At 35.8% G+C, this 22,192-nt stretch overlaps 1 protein-coding gene across 1 annotated transcript in view; it reads right to left on the reverse strand.

Annotated features, from left to right (window-relative positions):
* Nucleotides 1-22,192, reverse strand: part of SCAMP1 (secretory carrier membrane protein 1) — a 124,169-nt gene that overhangs the window by 89,037 nt on the left and 12,940 nt on the right. The window contains exon 2 of the mRNA XM_032156993.2: nucleotides 3,202-3,279. Coding sequence (XP_032012884.1) covers nucleotides 3,202-3,279 — 78 coding nt within the window. The remainder of the gene's footprint in view (nucleotides 1-3,201; nucleotides 3,280-22,192) is intronic.

Consider the following 22,192-nt stretch of genomic DNA (forward strand, 5'->3'; position numbering starts at 1 on the left):
CTCAACAGACTTTCATGACACTGTCAATAAAATGACTTAGTCTATATTATAAAGTGTCTTGTTACAACTCCTTTCTCTGAATGTGTAAAATGGTGAACATATAAATTATAAAATTATTCAGGCCAAGCACGGTAGCTCACACCTAAAATCCCAGCACTTCGGGTGGCCAAGGCAGGAGGATCACTTGAGGCCAGGAGTTTGAGACCAGCCTGGGCAACTTACCAAGACCTCGTTTCTACAAAAAATAATTAGCCATGTGTGGCAGAATATACCTGTAGTCCTAGCTACTTGAAAAGCTGAGGCAGGAGGATCGCTTGAGCTCAGGAGTTTGGGGCTGCAATGAGCAATGATTGTGCCACTGCACTTCAGCCTGGGCAACAGAGTGAGACTCTATCTCTAAATATATATGTGTATATAATTACTCAAAATTTCCATACTGCAGCCTTCCTTAAATAACTTAAGATTTCCTTTCAAACAGAAAAATTAAGTACAAAAGAAAACAATTTTAATAAAAAAGAAGAACAGGGCAGGAACTTTCTAAATCTTAGCAAGATTACACACTCAGGCATTCTGCTAGAAGATCTTCCTTCTTGACCTCAAGTAGCTCACCATATCCTGATACAACAATCAAGAAGCTTCAGTTTCACAAACACTGTCCTATGATAAAAATATGAATACCACCAATTAACTAAAACAGGACCAAGGTCTAATGCTAATATACCACTTAAATCAATTATCTAAGTACACCTAATCTCTTTGGAAAATAATCACAGCCACAAAAATGGACAAATTTCTGAAATCACATCATATAATAAACAATGGAATATTTAATATTTAAACTGTGTTTTCCATCACGTTAACAGTGCAGAGGAAAATGCACCCAATTCTCGTAAGAATTTTCCTGGTTCTGACACCATATCCCTGTTCATCAAATCTAAGGGAAGTGTTTCATTGTAAATTGGCTTCTCATTATTGCCTAGCTCCTTGCTCAAGACTATTCACTTTCAGAAAATCTTTCTGTAACTATAAAGTCTCAACATTTAGAATCATGATTTATATTTTGTTTTATTTGTTCTGGATATATCTTCTTTGTGTCTGTGTAATTGTTAATTACACCAATTAGGTGAGAAATCTTTCAAAGACCAGGACTATTTTTTCGATTTCTTAAGCAACTATCTCCAAAGACAGCAATAGCAAAATGAAAAAGGCAAAAACTTCACAGATAACGCACGAGTTAATAAGCCAGTTCTGCCACTTACTTGCTAGCTGACCTGTGTCTCAGATTCTTTATTAGTAAAACAGAAATTTAAAATATCAATTTTGAATGTTATGAGAATTCAATAAGATAATACAGGCAAAGCGCATGGCACAAAGTAGACAGCTTGATGAAGAATACTACAACTGATAAGAGTAATCTAAAGCTGCTACTATATAAAAATGCTAAACATATTTCTTGCTAGTAAAGTTTTCCAAACATTTATATAAAAATCTCTTTTCATTCTTTATTGACAAACTTTAAAAATGGTCTTGTTCCCATCTCCACTTCCTAGAAATCAAGTTAAAAGAACTACATATAGTGGAATATAATTTGCCAGCTCTTCTTTTTTTCCCTTCAACAACTACTACCAAATTGCACTCTCACATATTCACAGCACTAACTCATTATAAGGTTGAATCATATGAAACCACCATTTTTATATATCAAAACTGGTCAGCTTATTGGCCATTTCACATGTTTTAACCTGTAATTTACATGCTCAAAGAGCACTTTAGTGATCCCAACCTGGAATTAATTTGCTACATATAAGCAAAGACTGTTAAATGAGGGCTCTGAAATAAAGAGAAATTTAAAAGTTCATTCTTATTTTAATGCTTTTACTTTTGGACTGTTTTTACCAACAATACTATTGACACCGAATGTGTGGGGTTTTTTCCCCCCACACCAACCAGTTCGCAAACTCTTTGGACACCATCTAGATGTCCAACAATTCAGTTCAATTCTGATACTACCTACCTGGACTATCACAGATCCCACAGGTTAAGGGCTCATTTCAGACACCAGTCACAAGTCACAGATTGCCACCTATACTAACTTTCTATAAATTGGGGGTTTCTATGACCCTCTCCTCGGATTTGATAATTTTCTAGAAGGGCTCCCAGAACTCAAGGAAACAGTTTACTTACTATTAGCAGCTTATTAAAGGACACAACTCAGGAACAGCCAAATAGAAGAGATGCACAGGGCAAGGTAACAAAGTATTGGAGGGGGACCCAAATACAGGAGATGAAATTATTTGCCACAGAAATTCTGGAGATAATTCTCAACAGAATCTACCTCCACAGTTTTCAAATCCAGGTCACAATAAAATAATCAGAAGAACTTTAAAAAAAAATTGCCCTAACTCCAAGAGATGAGGGCCATAAGGGGTAGTGTAATAAAGTTCCCTAGATGCTTCTAATATACATCTAGAGTAGGAAAACACTGTTTTATGAGGATTTTTTTCATACTTGTACATTTTATAAATCAAGACTAAATTTTGAGGCCAGGCGCCATGGCTCACATCTGTAGTTGCAGCACTTTGGGAGGCTGAGGTGGGAGGATGGCTTGAGACCAGGAGTTCAAGACCAGCCTGGGGAACATAGAAGACACTGTCTCTACAATAAATAAATTTTTAAAAGAAAAAGAAAAAAATAACTAAATTTTGAGGGGAAAAATATGCTTTCCTAGCCTGGGTAAAGTTCCAGAGGTTCTACTCTGCAAGAACAGAAAGCTAGTACTATTCAGAATAATCTAATTCAAATGACAATCATACAAACATTCATGGTACAGTTCTACACAGTTTTCACGTAAAAAAAATCACCCCACATTATCAGGCAGACAACATGTATACCAAGAAATATTTCTCTAATTCCTAGTATTTCAAGTAATGCAGAAAAGTTTATATTTTAGAAAAATTATTGTGATTTAATTTGTAAAACATAAAAGAAAATTTGAAGTATTTCACTAGGATTATCATGGTAATCTTCAATTACTACTAATATTTCTACATATTAAAAAAATCCAAGCTTGCTGAATACTAAATAAAACATTAACAATTTGTTTTATTTAAGTGTAACCAATCCACTAAAAAATAAACCATAGTTAAAATATAATTCCTACTGAATTTCAATTTAAACATTTAAAAGCAAGAATAATCTTACTGTTCTAGAATCCGAGAATGGATTATATTCGTCAAGTCCTGGTGGAACATTTCTTGTCACTTGTGTAACTGACGGATCCTAGAATAAAATTCAAAGGAGAAAAAAAAGATTACTTATCCTTTAAAAAATAATTTTGATATTTACATACCATTTGCTTTATCTATTCTTGTGGTCACCCAGCAAAGCTAACAGAGGAAAATAAAAGACGACTCTCAGATTTACTGTCTCATTTCAACAATGGTGAAATTTAAACCCATACAACCTTCACATTCTCAAAGGAAAACAAAAACTGAGTTAGACTCAAATCAGCTGCAAGCTATTACATCAAGATAAAAAGTAGACCACCTCTTAATAGCTGTGTGGAACTGACTATACAAAAGCATCTTAACAAATCTCGGTAGACCCACCATCATTTCCTTTGGCCTCGACAAAGAGTTCATGTTCCCCCTTTTTATAAATCTTCAATTTTTCCCACTGAAGATTTCATGCTGCATTACAAATCAATGTCATAGAGCCAACATCTAGAGCATTCAATATTAAATACCTCTTACTTGTTTTATTCTACTCCAATATCTCTACTTTACTGTAGTTTATTTCACCACATGATCATAGACTGTCTTCCCTTTTCCAAGTGTAACACACGATCACACCATTCCAACTTTTCAAATCTTTTAATATTAGGCTTTCATGAAAATAACCAAATCACACAGTGAGAGGGAAAATGGCAGATAGGAGGCAATACTAACTTGCAGCTCCCACTTAATGGACAGAGCAGCACATGGAGACCTACTTTGTGAACTCTTGCTCCAAAAACTATGCAGGAACATACCAGGAAAGCTGAGAGAATCCACAGACCCTTTGAAGAAGGTGGATTGCTGCTGCAGGTTCCTGGGACAGCCAAGGAAGTCCAAAAACAAAGGACATAATCTCTTGGGAGCGCTATGGTCCCACCACTGCCTGATCCTCCTCCTACTACTGCAGTTAATGTGCTTTTGAAACTGCCACCTCCTGGCTGGAGGCCAACCAACACAAAACCAGCATACTTAAAAATATCCATTTCACTCTGCTGCTACCTCCACGGGAGCAGGTGCTGGTATCCATGGCTGACAGACCTGAAGATGGATCATATCACAGGACTCTTTGCAGACAGTCCCCAGTACCATCCCAGAGCCCAGTAGCTCCACTGGGTGGCTAGATCCAGAAGAGAAATAACAATCACTGTAGTTCAGCTCTCAGGAAGCCCCATCCCTACAGGAAAGGGAGGAGCACCACATTAAGGGAGCACCCTGTGGGACAAAAGAAACTGAACAGCAGCCCTTGAGTTCCAGATCTTCCCTCTGATACAGTCTACCCAAATGAGAAGGAACAAAAAAAAATTCCAGTAATATGACAAAACAAGGTTAACACCCCGAAAAGATCACACTAGCTCACCAGCAGTGGATCCAAACCAAGACAAAACCTCTAAACTGCCAGAAAAAAAATTCAGAAGGTCAACTTTTAAGCCAATCAAGGAGGCACCAGAGAAAGGTAAAGTTCAACTTAAAGAAATTAAAAAAAAAAAAAAAAAAGATACAGGATATGAATGGAAAAATGTTCAGTGAAATAGCATAAATAAAAAACAATCGCAACTTCTGGAAACCAAGGACACACTTAGAGAAATGAAAAATGTACTGGAAAGTCTCAGCAATAAAATCGAACTAGTAGAAGAAAGAACTTCAGAGCTCAAAGACAAGGCTTTCGAATTAACCCAATCCAACAAAGACAAAGAAAAAAGAATTTTAAAAAATGAAAAAAGCCTCCAAGAAGTTTGGGATTATGTTTAACAACCAAACCTAAGAATAATTGTTCTCGAGGAAGAAGAGAGATCTAAAAGTTTGGAAAACATATTTGAGAGAATAATTGAGGAAAACTTCCCCGGCCTTGCTAGAGATCTAGACATCTAAATACAAGAAGCTCAAAAAACTCCTGGGAAATTCATCAGAAAAAGATCATCACCTAGGCACATAGTCATCAGGTTATCTAAAGTCAAGACAAAGGAAAGAATCTAAAGAGCTGTGAGGCAAAAGCATCAGGTAACCTATAAAGAAAAATCTATCAGATTAACAGCAGATTTCTCAGCAGAAATCCTACAGGCTAGAAGAGCTGAGGTCCTACCTTTAATCTCCTTAAACAAAACAATTATCAGCCTAGAATTCTGTATCCAGCAAAACTAAGCTTTATAAATGAAGGATACAGACTTTTTTCAGACAAACAAATGCCAGAGAATTTGCCACTACAAAGCCAGCACTACAAGAACTATGAAAACGAGCTCTAAATATTGAAACAAATCCTCAAAATACACCAAAATAGAATCTCCTTAAAGCATAAATCTCACAGGCCCTATAAAACCACAATACAATGAAAAACAAGAAAAAAAGAAAAAGGTATTCAGGCAACAAATAGCACAATGAATAGAACAGTACCTCACATCTCAATAATAACATTGATTGTAAATGGCTTAAATGCTCCACTTAAAGGATACAGAATGGCAGAATGGATAAGACTTTACCAACTATCTGCTGTCTTCAAGAGACTCACCTGACACATAAGTACTCACATAAACTTAAGATTAAGGACTAGAAAAAGTTATTCCATGCAAATGGACACCAAAAGCAAGCAAAGAGTAGTTATTTTTATATCAGACAAAACAAACTTTAAAGCAACAGCACTTAAAAAAGACAAAGAGGGACATCATATGATGATAAAAGGAATAGTCCAACAGGAAAATATCAAAATCCTAAATACATATACACCTAACACTGGAGGTCCCAAATTTATAGAACAATTACTACTAGACCTAAGAAATGAGATAGACAGCAACACAATAATAGTGGGGGACTTCAATACTCTACCGACAGCACTAGACAGGTCATCAAGACAAAAAGTCAACAAAGAAACAACGGACTTAAACTATACCCTAGGACAACTGGACTTAACAAATATTTACGGAATATTCTACCCAACAACTGCAGAACATACATTCTTTTCATCAGCACATGGAACATTCCCCAAGATAGACCACATCATAGGCCACAAAACAAGTCTCAACAAATATAAGGAAATCAAAATTATATCAAGTACTCTTTCAGACCGCAGTTGAATAAAATTGGAAATCAACTCCAGAAGGAACCCTCAAAACCATAAAAATACATGGAAGTTAAATAACCTGCTCCTGAATGATGACTGGGTCAACATTAAAATCAAGATGGAAATTAAAAAATTATTTGAACTGAACAATAATAGTGACACAACCTATCAAAACCTCTGGGAAACAGCAAAAGTGATGCTAAAAGGAAAGTTCATAGTATTAAATGCTTAAATCAAAAAGTCTGAAAGAGCACAAACAGACAATCTACGGTCACACCTCAGGCAACTAGAGAAACAAGAACAAACCAAACCCCCAAACCCAGAAGAAGAAAAGAAGTAACCAAGATCAGAGCAGAACTAAATGAAATAGAAACAAACAAATACAAAAGATAAACAAAAAGCTGGTTCTTTGAAATGAGAAATAAAACTGATAGACCATTAGCAAGATTAACGAAGAAACGAAGAAAAAAAGAGAGAAGATCCAAATAAGCATAATTAGAAGTGAAACAAGAGATATTAGAACCAATACCACAGAAATACAAAGATCATTCAAGGCTACTACGAACACCATTACACAAATAAACTAGAAAAACTTAGAGGGGACAGATAAATTCCTGGAAATATACAACCCTTGTAGATTAAACCAGGAAGAAAAACAAACTCTGAACAGACCAGTAACAAGCAGTGAGATTGAAATGGTAATTAAAAAGTTACCAACAAAAAAAGTCCACGCCAGATGGATTCACAGCTGAATTCCATCAGACATTCAATGAAGAATTGGTATCAATCCTGTTGACACTATTCCAAAAAATAGAGAAAGAGGGAATCCCCCCTAAATCATTCTATGAAGCCAGTATCACTCTAATACCAAAACCAGGACAGGACATAACAAAAAAAGAAAACTACAGGCCAATATCTCTGATGAACAGAGATGCAAAAATCCTCAACCAAATACTAGTTAACCAAATTCAACAGCACATCAAAAAGATAATCCACCATAATCAAGTGGTTTCATAAGAGGGATACAGGCATGGCTTAACATCCACAAGTCAATAAATGTGATACACCACATAAACAGAATTAAAAACAAGAATCACCTGATCATCTCAATAGACAAAGAAAAAGCATTTGACAAAATCCAATATCCCTTTATGACAAAGCCTCAGCAAAATCGGCATAAAAGTCCTACCTTAAGGTAATAAAAGCCATCTATGAGAAACCCACAGCCAACATTACACTGAATGGGGAAAAGTTGAAAGCATTCCCCTTAAGAACTGGAACAAGACAAGGATGCCCACCTTCCCCACTTCTATTCTACACAGTACTGGAAGTCCTAGCCAGAGGAATCAGACAAGAAAAAGAAATAAAGGGCAACCAAATTGGTAAAGAGGAAGTCAAACTATTGCTGTTTGCTGATGACATGACTGTATACCTAGAAAACCCTAAAGATTCATCCAAAAAGCTCCTAGAACTGGTAAATGAACTCAGCGAAGTTTCAGGAAACTAAAACATTTGTGTACAACATTAATGTACACAAATCAGCAGCCATACTATATACCAACAGCAACCAATCTAAGAATCAAATCAAGAACTCCACCCCCTTTTAAAATAGCTGCAAAAAAAAAAAATACTTAGGAATATACCTAACCAAGGAGGTGAAAGACCTCTACAAGGAAAAGTACAGAACACTGCTGAAAGAAATCACAGATAACACAAACAAATGAAAACACATTCCATGCTCATGGATGGGTAGAATCAATATTGTGAAAATGACCATACTGCCAAAAACAATCTAAAAATTCAATGCAATTGACACCAAAATACCATCATCACTCTTCACAGAACTAGAAAAACAATCCTGAAATTCATATGGAACCAAAAAGGAGCCCACATAGCCAAAGCAAGACTAAGTAAAAAGGACAAAACTGGAGGCATTACGTTATCGGACTTCAAACTATACCATAAGGCCACAGTCACCAAAAGAGCATGGTACTGGTATAAAAACAGGCACACAGACCAATGGAATGGAATAGAGAACCCAGAAATAAACCCAAATACTTACCATCAGCTGATCTTCCACAATGCAAACAAAAACATAACGTGGAGAAAGGACACCCTATTCAACAAATGGTGCTGGGATCATTGGCAAGCCACATGTAGAAGAACAAAACTGGATCCTCATCTCTTACCTTATACAAAAATCAACTCAAGATGGATCAAAGACTTTAAGACCTGAAACCATAAAAATTCTAGGACATAACATTGGAAAAATCTTTCTTGACGTTGGCTTAGGCAAAGACTTTATGACCAAGAACCCAAAAGCAAACACAACAACAAAAAAGGATAATAGATGGGACTTAATTAAACTAAAAAGCTTGTGCACAGCAAAAGAAATAATCAGCAAACAGACAACACACAGAGTAGGAGAAAATCTTCACAATCTATACATTTGACAAATGATAATACCCAGAGTCTATGAGGAACTCAAACAAATCAGCAAGAAAAAAACAATCCCATCAAAAAGTGGGCTAAGGACATGAATAGACAATTATTAAAAGAAGACGTACAAATGGCCCACAAACATATGAAAAATGCTCAACATCACTCATTATCAGGCAAACGCAAAGCAAAACCACAACGTGATGCCAACTTACTCTTGCAAAAACAGCCATAATCAAAAAATAATAGATGTTGGTGTGGATGTGGTAAAAAGGGAACACTTTTACACTGTTGGTGAAAATGTAAACTAGTACAAACACTATGGAAAACAGGGTGGAAATTCCTTAAAGAACTAAAAGCAGATCTACCATTTGATCCAGCAATCCCACTCCTGGATATCAATCCAAAGGAAAAGAAGTCAGTATACGAAAAAGATATTTGCACATGCATGTTTATAGCAGCACAATTTGCAATTGCAAAAATATGGAACCAGCCTAAACTCACATCAATCAACGAGTGGATAAGGAAAATGTGGCATATATATATGTGTGTATATATATATGTACATATATATACCATGCAATACTACTCAGCCACGAAAAGGAATGAAATAGTGGCATTTGCAGCAACATGGATGGAATTGGAAATATTATTCTAAGTGAAGTAACTGAGGACTGGAAAACCAAACATTGTATGTTCTCACAAGTGGGAGCTAAGTTATGAGGACACAAAAGCATAAGAATGATACAATGAACTTCGGGGACTCATGGGAAAGGGTGGGAGTTGGGTGACGGATAAAAGACTACACATTGGGTGCAGTGTACACTGCTCGGGTGACAGGTGCACCAAAATCTCAAGAAATCACCAGTGAGAAACTTATTCATGTAACCAAACACCACCTGTTCCCCAAAACCCTACTAAAATTTTTTAAAAACCTGAATCACAAAATTGTAGTATATGTATGTGTGTGTATAAAGTATATATATAATGAATATCTCAACAAAATCAACTATGTAATTCATGTGAAAAGCATTTATAATGAACATCTCAGCATAATGAACATCAACAAAAGTCAACTACATAATTCATGAAAAGCATTTTCCAAACTGTCATGTAGGCTAAACTTCGAATTTCTAGTCTCAAACTTTAGTGTGCATCAAAATCAAATAAGACACAGAGTGTTGCACCCAACCCCCAGAATTTCTCATTCAGTAGGTCTGGGGTGGGGTCTGAAAACCTGTATTTCTAACAGGTTCTCAGGTGATACTGCTTCTGCTGGTCTGGAGACCTCTGCTCTCTAGTCTATACTGTACCTTCTCTAATTCACCTTCCTCAACACAGCCATTCTTTACCTCTCAAAAATGCAAAGCTATTCTTGCCATTCCCTTCCTCCAACCTCTTTCCTCTGTCCTTTATCCATTTCAGATTTTTAGAGGCTCTATACAAACTATAAAACAAAACATAAATTCCTCAAAATGAGATTCGAGGCTTCTAACCATCTAGCCTGCCTATCTTTCCAGCCTTATAAATTCATATGAGAAAGATCTTTCTCCCTTAACCAAATGAAACAAGCTACTGAACAAGGAGCCTCAAATTTGGCATAAAGCAAGTCGTAAGGATAAATTAAAAGTATGACACAGACAAAACATAAAGGCTTTAGGCTTGTTCAACAGTAAAATGGGAAAGAGGGAATGAAATCACTCCACTTACTTCCCCAGGGTTCCCCTCCAAAGTTTACCCAAAAGTCTAAGGAGCAAGAAGATTATCAAGAGAGAAGGCATGTGTCAGTGAGAAAATTGAGAAAATAGAAACATGACATTTTAATCAAAATTTTCAACTTGGCATTGCTAAAGTTAACCTAATTTAGAAGTGAGTTTAGGGTCAATAAGCACCTTCATCAAATCCAGATGGTCCAGCTGTAGTCTCAATGCCTACCCTCACCATCATCTACAAAACCAGAAACCAGCGAGTCCTCAAACATCAATCATACTCTTCCTTTGCGTTGCTTCCTCTAGTTGGAATAGCTTTCCCAGCAGGGTCAGCCTATCAATCTCTTCCTCTTCCTTACAGGCTCAGTCTAAATATTACCTCATATGCTAAGCAATGATCTTTCTGATACCTTCCCTCTGCCCAAGTCTCTCCACCCCAGGCTCAATGCTCCTACAGCACTTTTGATAGCTCCATCAACATCTATTTCTCTGAACGATGATAATCTTCATGCAAGTCTTTTTTTCCCCCAATTGGACTGTGAACTCTTTGAAACAAGAAACAGATTTTTTTTTTTTTTTGAGATGGAGTCTTGCTGTGGCCTAGGCTGCTGAAGTGCCGTGGCATGATCTCAGCTCACCACAACCTCCACCTCCCGCGTTCAAGTGATTCTCCTGCCTCAGTCTCCCAAGTAGCTGGGATTACAAGCATGCGCCACCATGCCCGGCTAATTTTTGTATTTTTAGTAGAAATAGGATTTCACCATGTTGGCCAGGCTGGCCTTGAACTCCTGGCCTCAAGTGATCCACCCGCCTCGGCCTCCCAAAGTGCTGGGATTACAAGCATGAGCCACCACCCCCAGCCTTCAAATGTTTTTATTGTATCTGTTGTGGTGATCTGTGATCAGTGATTTTTTTTTTTTTAATCATACATGCCTGGTAATATTCTGTTTCTTCAATGAGTATTATTACCACCCCTGTGGGGAAATACCCAAAGAGTAATTCTTCAAGATAATAAAAGCAGTAGTAACCAATAAATACTTCTTGAAAAAAAAATAAGCATATAGTTCAAAAAGTGTAAATAAAAATGTTTAATCTCATTCATAAAAGAAACACTGATTAAGACTACACTGATGTAATCATTTCTCACCTATCAAATTAGCAAAAAATCTAAAAGCCTGACATACTCTACTGACAAAGCTGTAAGGAAGCAGGGATCCTCATGCATTGCTAATGGGAATAAACTGTTACAACCTTTATGGAGGGCAAGTTGGCAATACTTAGCAAAATAACATCTGCATTTATCGTTTGATCCACAGTCTCACTTCTAGGAACCTACTCCAAAGAAATATCGGCAAAATTCTATTTGTAACCACGTGGAAGCACCACACTAATTAATCAACTGGAAACAACCTAAATATATATAAATAGAAGATGACTGAATAAACCATGACAATCTACATGATAAAGTACTATGCAGCTGAGTATCATTATGCAGTTGTAAAATGGTATAAGGAGATATAAAAGTACTATGGGCTGAGTGAAAAAAGCAAGGTGCAGAGGAGTGTAAACAAATGTTAACCTTTGGTGCAAAAAGGCAGATAAAAATGAATGTGTGTTTATGTTTTTTAAAAGGAAGAGTAATCCAAAAACTAATAAAAATGATTCTCTATAGGGGAATGAAACAAACAGTAAAGACAGAGGATAGACTTTGAAGCTAGACTTAATTGTACATTGTTTTATAGGCTTTACTTTGGAACGATGAAAATGTTTTCATAATTACAAAACAAAATTAATTCAAAAAGAAAAAAGAAGGGAGATAGAATGTAGGATCAGAAAGATGAATCCTGCTTAGCCAACATTCATGCTATCAATGCCATTCTCTCAATGCCACAGAAGTACAAGTCCAGCTCTCACTTTACAAATACACACATCTAATTATCTTGAGTGTGCTAAAATTCACCTTAAATACTTTTAAAAGCCATTAAATAAATAAGGTATAACTTAGTTCCAAAGAGACCCAGAATAAAATCATTCTTCCAATTTTCTACTTTCAACTACAGTGACTAAAGTGCACTTGTTTCCTTCTAGATTCTAGAAAGTTAATCCAGGCTAGAAGTTAACAGGCAATTTGATAAAATCATTTTCTCAAGTGAACTGAGTTCACTCTCCTAATGCAGTATTAGATGACAAAGCATTAGAGCATGTACACAATATACCAAGAATGACACTAGATTTAGGAAGGTAAAGAACTGGTATCTCTGAATTATTACATAATTATAGCTTTAGCAACTGTAAATACTGCTGAGGAAGCCATTGCCTCTAAACTGCGAGAAGACAATAAAACTGAAAAAGAATTAAGTAACGATAAATGATATTGATGCCTATTAAGTATTCAGCATTTACTTTTATTTCCAATCTTTGCTATGATCTTTCCTGGCAGACTGTATCATTCCATTTTTCAGAGAAAGCTGTGGCCTTAAACAAGGTCAGGAAACTTCCTCAAGATCAATTAGTGCATGTCTGAGACAAAAATCAAACTAGGACTTTCCAATTCCTAATTCCTTATTAATAATTCCAAAACTGTGGCAGGAAAATGTTACTCTTCTTCTCCAACATAATCAAAATGAAATTATTTCAACTGATAATTTGGTTTCTTCTTCGGCTGTGGCTCTCAAACTTCAGTATGCATTGGGGTCACCTGGAGGGCTTGTTAAATCCAGATTGCTGAGCATCACTCTGAATGTACCTTGTTACTGATTCAGTAGGTCTGGGATGATGCCTGAGAATTTATATTTCTAATAAGAAAAAGATTCTCAGATAGTCTTATTTTGTTGACTTAGAGGATCACACTAGGCTTCTGTATTTTATTAACTTTTAAGTAGTAAGTAAAGATATTCTTCAGAGTTTAATTTAAATATCATGTGGATCTGACTATTCATAGACATTAGAGTTATATCTTTATGTCATTAGTTAAGCCAAGGCTATTCTGTCAATACTTTAGTAATGCCACTTAACTTTACAGTGTTACTTCATAGTGTTTACTTCATATTTCACTAAAATATCAATATGGATATGAAAACAAATGTTTTTCCAAACAAGAAAATAAAAGTTTACATCTAGCACAATTAGTTTATATCTTTAATACTAGGTTTCTCTACCAAATTTTCCAGAGGAATGAACCTTCACTGTATTCCAAATGCTCTCCTACACCATGCACTGAATTGTATATTTCTTAATCACTGCCACACATAACCTGAAAGATGCAACCTGGGAGACAGTGCTTTCACCTGCTGGAAATAAGGAGATTGACTCAATCAACTCATGTGACTAATCAAGCTCAGTCTCCTGTTTATTTCTCTCTGTACATATGTCATTTTTAAGCTAAATAGTAGTCTAATAACATAAAAATCTACATGGATGATTATTGTACAGCTATATATTATATATCCACTTACTATGATATCTGCTAACACAGGTTTGGGTTTCATGATTAGTATGCAAAACCTTCTATGTCTTGGGTACTTGTTCTGTAGTAGAAAAAAGCACTAGTCTAGGAATCAGAAACTGAGCACCTGGCAATGGCCAATTCTGTGACATCAGGCAAGTCACTTAAACTCTCTCTCGATTTTCTCATCTTTAAAATTAGGGGAAATTTGATAATCACAATGGTCAACCATAGTTCAGAAATGTTATGCTACGGATTGCTGGCTGCCTGTATTCAAATTCCAGTTCCGTTACTAAGAAGCTATAAACTTTGAATAAGTCGCTTCATATTTCACTGTACCTGTTTTTTCATCAGTAAAATGTATCATATAACTCATGAGTTACTACATGTACAGAGTTTAATATAGTTTCCACACATGGGAAAGACTCAAATTAAGTGACAGGTGAGGCTGCTATCATCATTACCACCAACAGTAAGTTAAGGATCAAGCAAAAAAGCTCTCCACCTATGGCTAACTGAGAATTGTAAAAAGTATAGCAAATATTAGGTAATGAATAGGACAAAAAACAACCACCTGTGTTTCCTTAAAACACGTTCTAAGCAACCAGAAGCAGTTCTTTGCCCAATCTTTGTGTCACGTGACCCTATTAACTTGGCTACATATCTAAGAATAAGAAACTGGCCTCTGTGCCAAAGGCAACTATCTTTAGAATTGGACACGAGGAAACCTGGCAGGCCCAACAGAAGCAACTCGATACTGACCAATTGCTAATCAATCCAATTCTATTCCCATTTTTCAGGAGCCTGAATATGAGACATAAAATTGGGAACTATAACAGCAGCAGTAGAAGCTGACAACAGCCATGGTAGAAAGAGTGACAAACAGAAGCTAAGTTACAGGAAGGCGGCCAGAAAAGGGAGGAGAGAGCAGCAGGTAAAGCATCCGAGGGGAACAGCAATTACTAGAGTTGCCAATGAGTCACCAAAGCAAAAACAGAGCCAATAAACATGGTTACTGTTATTTTAACTGGTGAGGAATGACTTTGTGTTATAGAAGTTTTCACAATGTCCTGTAGATCATCAGAAGGGCCTCAGCCTTTTTTTTCCTTATCTCCCACATTGTCTAGAGGTTAGGGGAAAAAAGGAAAAGGGAAGCAAAAAAGAGGAGGGAAGGAAAAGCAAGGAGGAAGGCTTTCCCCCAAGGTAGGGGGGAAAATCCTCTTCATATCTAAGCTTAATCTCTTCCTAACTTTTCTTAGGATCACCCTGTCAATTATCCTTTTCTCTCATATGTTCAACTGCCTCTTCCCAGCAAGATACCTCACATTTCAAGTCTTGATCATCTTTAAAATGCACACAAGCAAAACAAAAAACAAACAAACAAAAAAATCCCTCCTCCACCCCAGAGATCAATCTGCCAGTATTTCTCATGTGTCAACGGCAATGAACTCCTTATTGGTCTTCCCTCCCTAACCCCATCCCAACCTATTCTTCATAATAAGCCAGAATCAGCTTTTCAAAATCCAAACCTTTTCATGTCATTCCTACAGATATAATTAATGTGAAGCAGATATATTTGAGGCCTTTGAAATTTTTAAATACTTAGGAATGGACAATGAAAACTGGCGAAATCATTTACTGAACAGATTGCAATGACAGGTAAATTCTCACCATTAAGTGACTGCTAAGAATGGGAGACAAACTTTAGACTGGCAATAATAAATGACATTCTTTTATCACACACATCCCACAGTGTGCAAAAGCCATCTATTGTTGTAGTAATGCATTTTATAGATGTGCTATACACCTGTGCTACCTGTAAATATGGCAGCCATCAGCCACATGTAGCTCTTAAAATGTAGTCCAATTGAGATGTGCTAAAAGTACAAAATACATTAGATTTTCAATTTCAAAGATTTAGCAAAACAATGTAAAATATCTCTAATTTTTATATATCAGGGGAACCCACCCCCAATATTTCAACACAGGTTCTATTTTTCATAAGTGTCGGCCAGCTAGAAATAAAAAGAGACAGTATAAAGAGAGGAATTTTACAGCTGGGCCGCCACGGGTGACATCACATATCAGTAGGACCGTGATGCCCACCTGAGCCTCAAAACCAGCAAGTTTTTATTAAGGATTTCAAAAGGGGAGGGGGTGTATGAACAGGGAGTAGGTACAAAGACCACATGCTTCAAAGGGCAAAAAGCAGAACTATTAATAAGGATCTAACAAAAATCACATGCTTCTGAGGAAACAGGACAAAGGGCAAAAGCAGAACTCCTGATAAGGGTCCAACAAAGATCACAAGGCAAAGGGCAAAAGCAGAACTACTGATAAAGGTCTACGTTCTGCGGTGCACGTATTGTCTTGATAAACATCTTAAACAACAGAAAACAGGGTTCAAGAGCAGAGAACCAGTCTGACCACAAATTTACCAGGGCGGAGTTTTTTCCCCACCCTAGTAAGCCTAAGGATACTGCCGGAGACCAGGGCATATCTCAGTCCTTATCTCAACCATGTAAGACAGACATTCCCAGAGCAGCCATTTATAGACCTCCCCCTAGGAATGCATTCCTTTCCCAGGGTATTAATATTAATATTCCTTGCTAGGAAAAGAATTTAGCAATATCTTCCCTACTTGCACGTCCATTTATAGGCTCTCTGCAAGAAGAAAAATATGGCTCTTTTTGCCTAACCCCGCAGGTAGTCAGACCTTATGGTTGTCTTCCCTTATTCCCCAAAAATCGCTGTTATTCTGTTATTTTTCAAGGTGCACTGATTTCATTTTGTTCAAACACACGTTTTGCAATCAATTTGTACAGTTAACACAATTATCACAGTGGTCCTGAGGTGACATACATTCTCAGCTTATGAAGATAACAGGATTAAGAGATTAAAGACTGGCATAAGAAATTATAAAAGTATTATTTGGGAGCTGACCAAATGTCCATATTAAAATGAAATAACCTCTGCCACGGCTCCAGCCGGTCCCTCCGTTTGGGGTCCCTGACTTCCTGCAACATTTATATTGATTAGGTGTTGAAATAAGATTCTTTATATGGAGTAAGATAAAATGTATTACAATTAAGTTCACTCGGTTTTTCTTTTTTTTTCTGATATGGCTACTAGAAAATTTTAAATTGCATATGTGGCAGAAATTATGTTTCTATTGGACAGTACTGTCCAGGCACTACAACTTATTCAAGACTGGCTCACAGAATAATTTCACTTTTGTCCATTTGGACAAATTCAATTATGTTAGCAAAAAGAAATACGACAAACTAGACTTAAATTTCCTCTAAGTTTTTTAAAATTACAAAGGATGACAAGAGCCATGATTAGAATCTTTCCAGTCCAGTATTTTTATATAACACAGTAGCAGATTTTCACCATTACTTTCTTCACACTTTTTCATGAGATACAGAAGGTAATATTTTGAATATATTAAACATTTATAAGAAAATGCACATTTACAGTTCTATCAAGGAAGCCAATGGGAAATTGAAGGCTACAGATTCAAAGACAGAAAGAAAATTCATCCAGGTTAGCATGATACCAGACTCTTATTAATTATTTCATGTAATCCTCAGAAGAGCTTTATGACTTGGATTCTATATCTTTTCTTTCACTGCTGAGAATACTGACTCAGAGATGTTTTAGTAATTTGCCCAAAGTCATATAATAAGTGACATGGTCAGGATTCAAATCCAAATCTAAATCCAAAGACCAAGTTGTTGGAAGAAAATGCAATGAAGAAAATAAATTTATGTTCAAAACTCTATTTCCTCAGAAGAAAAAGAATATTGTGCTGCTCTATAAAACATAATTAATATACTCTTCAATAGCTCTGCTTGGTTCAATCAAGATTATACACTACACTAGACAACTTGATTACACAAGAAAGGCCCCAAGCTGAGAGGCCCTCCCCTCAGTGAGTTCAATTTTTCCCCTACTCCATAATTCTCAGAGTTACTATAATCATATGAATTTAATAAATACTAAGAAATTCACTCACCTGGACTAGTACTACAGTTTCTAAATGCCCCACTTTTTTTAAAAAGGAGCTAGGAAAAACCATTAAAAATCTCTCAACAAGACTCTAAGACAACAGTGTATTTAGCGAAACTTTTATAACTGTGATACGTGCTTAATAATCACTAGGAATTATTCAATACATCATGATTTTGAAAAATTCATATCATGGCAAGGGTCATAACCATCTTATTCAAATCTAAAAGAGACTCACTTACATTTATAGACCCAAATCAGTCCTTAGTAAATTAGAAACTTAGCTAAAGCAATCATGCCCAAGCCAACTTACCTCCTAAGTAGGCATCTGTTTGATTATCGAGTACACTCGATAGATTCTAGAGAAAGAATTCTTTGGAAACAAACATAATTTATGAATATAATTTGGTAAAAATTTCCTGCAGATAATTAATAATATACGTAATGAACCTAAATAATACAGAAAGCAAGAAATTCTAGTTTCTTAGCTAACAGCCAAAATGACATTGAGAGGTCTGGTCCTTTTTTTGTTTCATTTTATACTGCCAGCAGCACTTTTAAGCAATTGCTATGAGAAACTATTTCTCACATTATCCTTACCCTTATTAAAGCAATTCCATGAAACAATTGTAGTCCAAGTCCTGTCATTCCTGAGTAAACTTAGAAAAATTAACTTCTGTGTCCGAATTTCCCTACCTATAAAATGGGAGAAGTGAAGTATAACAACACATATGCCTTCTGCCTCAGATTCTGCATTTAGGGGAACTGAGGCAAGATAGTTCAGGCCTCATCTTCTCAGGAAGTTCTGTTTCTACAATATGAAGAACATGCTATTCTTGTTTGGTAGCATCAAAGCATTTATCACACATTATATCTCCCAACTAAAGTGTGGATTATTTGACATCAGAAACTTCTCTTTATCTTGTATCCCAAGTGACTATCACAGTGTCTGATTTTTGGGAGTTCCATATACGTTACTAAATAACCTACTCTTACTCCATCTTCAATGGTAACAATCCCTTGGAGACAATTGAGTTTGGCCCACTTTAATCTCCAATGCAGTCACAGTAATTATATAAAATTTTAAATAACCATAAAGACCTATTAAACTGGCAAGCTCTCCATTTTAAATATAATGGTTGATAAAGACTGAGAATATGTTTTGTTTGTTTTTCAAATTACACCATTAGGTCCACTCAAAGTCACTAACCAAAATAACAGAAATTAGATGGTCCACTGGCAAAAGAATTAGATACCAAATGCTATCAGATACCACAGAGGTAAAGGCAGTCCCGCTAGTACAAATTTCACATTCTATTTTGTAGTACCATATCTGAGCTATAGGAACTACACGAAAACATGTTTTGACTGAACTATAGTAAAAAAAAAAAAGATAATATGCCTAAAGATAGAGCAGTGGCAAGAAACCAAATTACGTCTTAAAGCAATCAGTAGGGCAAAGAACTGAACATTTAGAGAATATAAACATGTCTTACATGGATAGTAAATCCTTAAGAAAGATTTAAAAAATAGAGGTGTAATTTTATCCCCATGTGGCAACCTTCCTACATAGCAACTTTCCTACAGCTAGGGATGCTTGTTTTAGGTTGAGTTAGTCAGTCTTTGTGGTTTTATATCAGATGTAGCAAGCCTAAGGTAAGTAGCATATTGCAAAAATGCAAATTAATGTACTCCCAAAGCTTGCAAGTAGTAATACATGCTTTTTCTATTTAATATAAACATTTTTAATGGAAATGTTTATAGCTGAATCTCAGAGGAACTTCACCACCACTTAGAGCTGAGTTCATAAGAAAAAGTTCTATAAACTATACATACTGCAGGCAAACATTTCTGTGTTCTTAGCCTGGTGTCAGGGAGTTAAGAAAAGGAGTAAGTGAAATTTGCAGAGGTTTGTATTCCACTAGTAGAGGGGAGAAGGTAAGAAGGTGGGCTCTGGAACCACACTGCATAAGGTTTGCTTCTCTACCTCCTAGCTAGGTGACCACAGGCAAATTAATTTTCTAACTTCAGTATTTAGTTATTGTTGTTGTTATGTTTCTTATATTAATAGTTCCAGGAGTTTTCCTTTTGAATCAGAAAAAAGATGAGAATCTTTTTAAATAACAGATAAAGAAAATAAATAATAATGCAAGATTATCTTTTGTTGCAACACGTAATTATTATTTATTTTACCCCAAGTTGCCTGTATTTCCTAAAGTAGGCTCTAATTTTTTATTAGCTTTCACACTTTTTGGTATTAACAGAAATAGAAACAAAAACAAGACATGCAAATTACTAGTTGCCTTACCAAGGTCAGGGATTTTAGAAGCTATTATATATCATGACTTGAAGTGAGGATAACAGTAAGAACTCCTTTTATTGTTATGACAAATCATCTTGTGATGCAAGTTTCACATAAATGTTGGAGAGTTGTGCACTTGCTTGGAGATTTTTGAAAAAGACATCTAATGTTTTTTTTTTTATATCTGAGCTATTAGTTTTCAAGGTTATGATTACTTTTCAACGTCATGGGAGGCTAGCGGGGGATGAATCCCTGATATCACAAATGAACCTTCCCCCTCTTTGGGTACATTACTGTAGAGAATGCTTGGGTTTGGTGCTACATACTACAATTCTAAGCACTGGCCTGGGAAGCTTAACCACCATTTAGAATTTGTTTATAAGAAAAAGTGCCAAATGGTGGTAAAATTACACCTAGTTTACCAACTCCTGGCCATGACTGGCCAATACTCCTGATGCTCTTTTCCCATTACCTACCACTTTCACTTGACAGTGCTCTCCATATATCCCAAATTATCATATGAGAATTCTAACCACCATTAGTGGATTTCCACGGATTAAACGGCTGCCATTAGCATGTATATAACACGGCCACAGCTTATTTCTCTTGAAGAAAGTGGGAACTTAACAGTATTTGCTATGTACAGAATGCTTCTATAATATGCATTGTTTTCACTGTGTTTGAGAAGCAAACACCTTTAATAGCTACATATACTAAATGATTTGCATTCAAATGTTTTGTGTTTTCTTCTACTATCAATCAAGTTATAATTATCAATGTATAACTATCACAAATCCCTCCTTCCTAATTTGATTTCAGCAATACTCAAAATGCATAACGCTTTACACTATACACATATCCTTTGCTTTAAGAGTTTAAGGGGTTCCAGTGTTTCTGCTTAAATACAAAAATATATTATTTAATTCAACTGTACTCTGTAAAATAAATGGAAGTATTTCTTTTAAGGAAGCGTTTATTTTTTTAAAAAAGGAAACGTATCAAGTTGGTAATATTGACAATGTGTTCATAATTACATTCTAAAACCAAGTGTAAAACCTGCTATTAAATTTGTTTTTAAGCATTAAAGTATGCAAAGACTTAGAAGCAGTTGCAAAAGCAGCTCTGGCAATTTTAGAAGCTGGACAAGTTAATACATACTCACAAAACCTGGTGACTACCAGGCATTTGCAAGGCATTTTTGCATGAAACATGAGGGCTTTTTCAGATAAAATACTTCATCTCCTTTGCAAGAACACAGATTAAGAATACTGAGATTTTTGACAAGTGTGCCAAAATCATTCAATGGGGAATGAACAATCTTTTCAACAAATGGTCCTGGAACAACCATTATAACCACATGCAAAACAATAAAGTTGACCTTACGTCATACCAAATACAAAAATTAACTCAAAATGAATCATAGACCTAAATTCAAGAGCTAAAACTATAAAACTCTTTGAAGAAAACATAGGGATAAACCTTCTTTACCTCAGATTTGGCGAAGGATTCTTAGATGTGACACTAAAACACCAACAACAAAAAATAGGTAATTTGAACTTAACAAAATTAAAAGCTTTTGTGCTTCAAAAGATGTTATCAAGAAAGTAAAAAGACAACCCAGAAAATGGGAAAAAAAAGTCACAAATCACATACCTGATAAAGGTATGTATCCAGGATATATAAAAACTCTTATAACTCAATAATAAAAAAGACAAATAACCCAATCTAAGAATAGCCAAAGGATCTGAACAGACATCAAAGAAATATGCAAATGCCAATAAGTAAATGAGAAGATTCTCAACATCATTCGTTATCAGCAGACTGCAAATCAAAACCACAAGATACCACTTCACCCCCACTAGGATGACTAGAATAAAAAACAGGTAATAGCAAGTGTTAACGAAGATGTAGAGAAATCTACATACTCATACACTGCTAGCAGGAATATAAAATGGTACA

This window comes from Hylobates moloch, unplaced genomic scaffold (genome assembly GCF_009828535.3).
Source record: "Hylobates moloch isolate HMO894 unplaced genomic scaffold, HMol_V3 SCAFFOLD_6, whole genome shotgun sequence".
In the NCBI taxonomy this organism is placed as follows: domain Eukaryota; kingdom Metazoa; phylum Chordata; class Mammalia; order Primates; family Hylobatidae; genus Hylobates; species Hylobates moloch.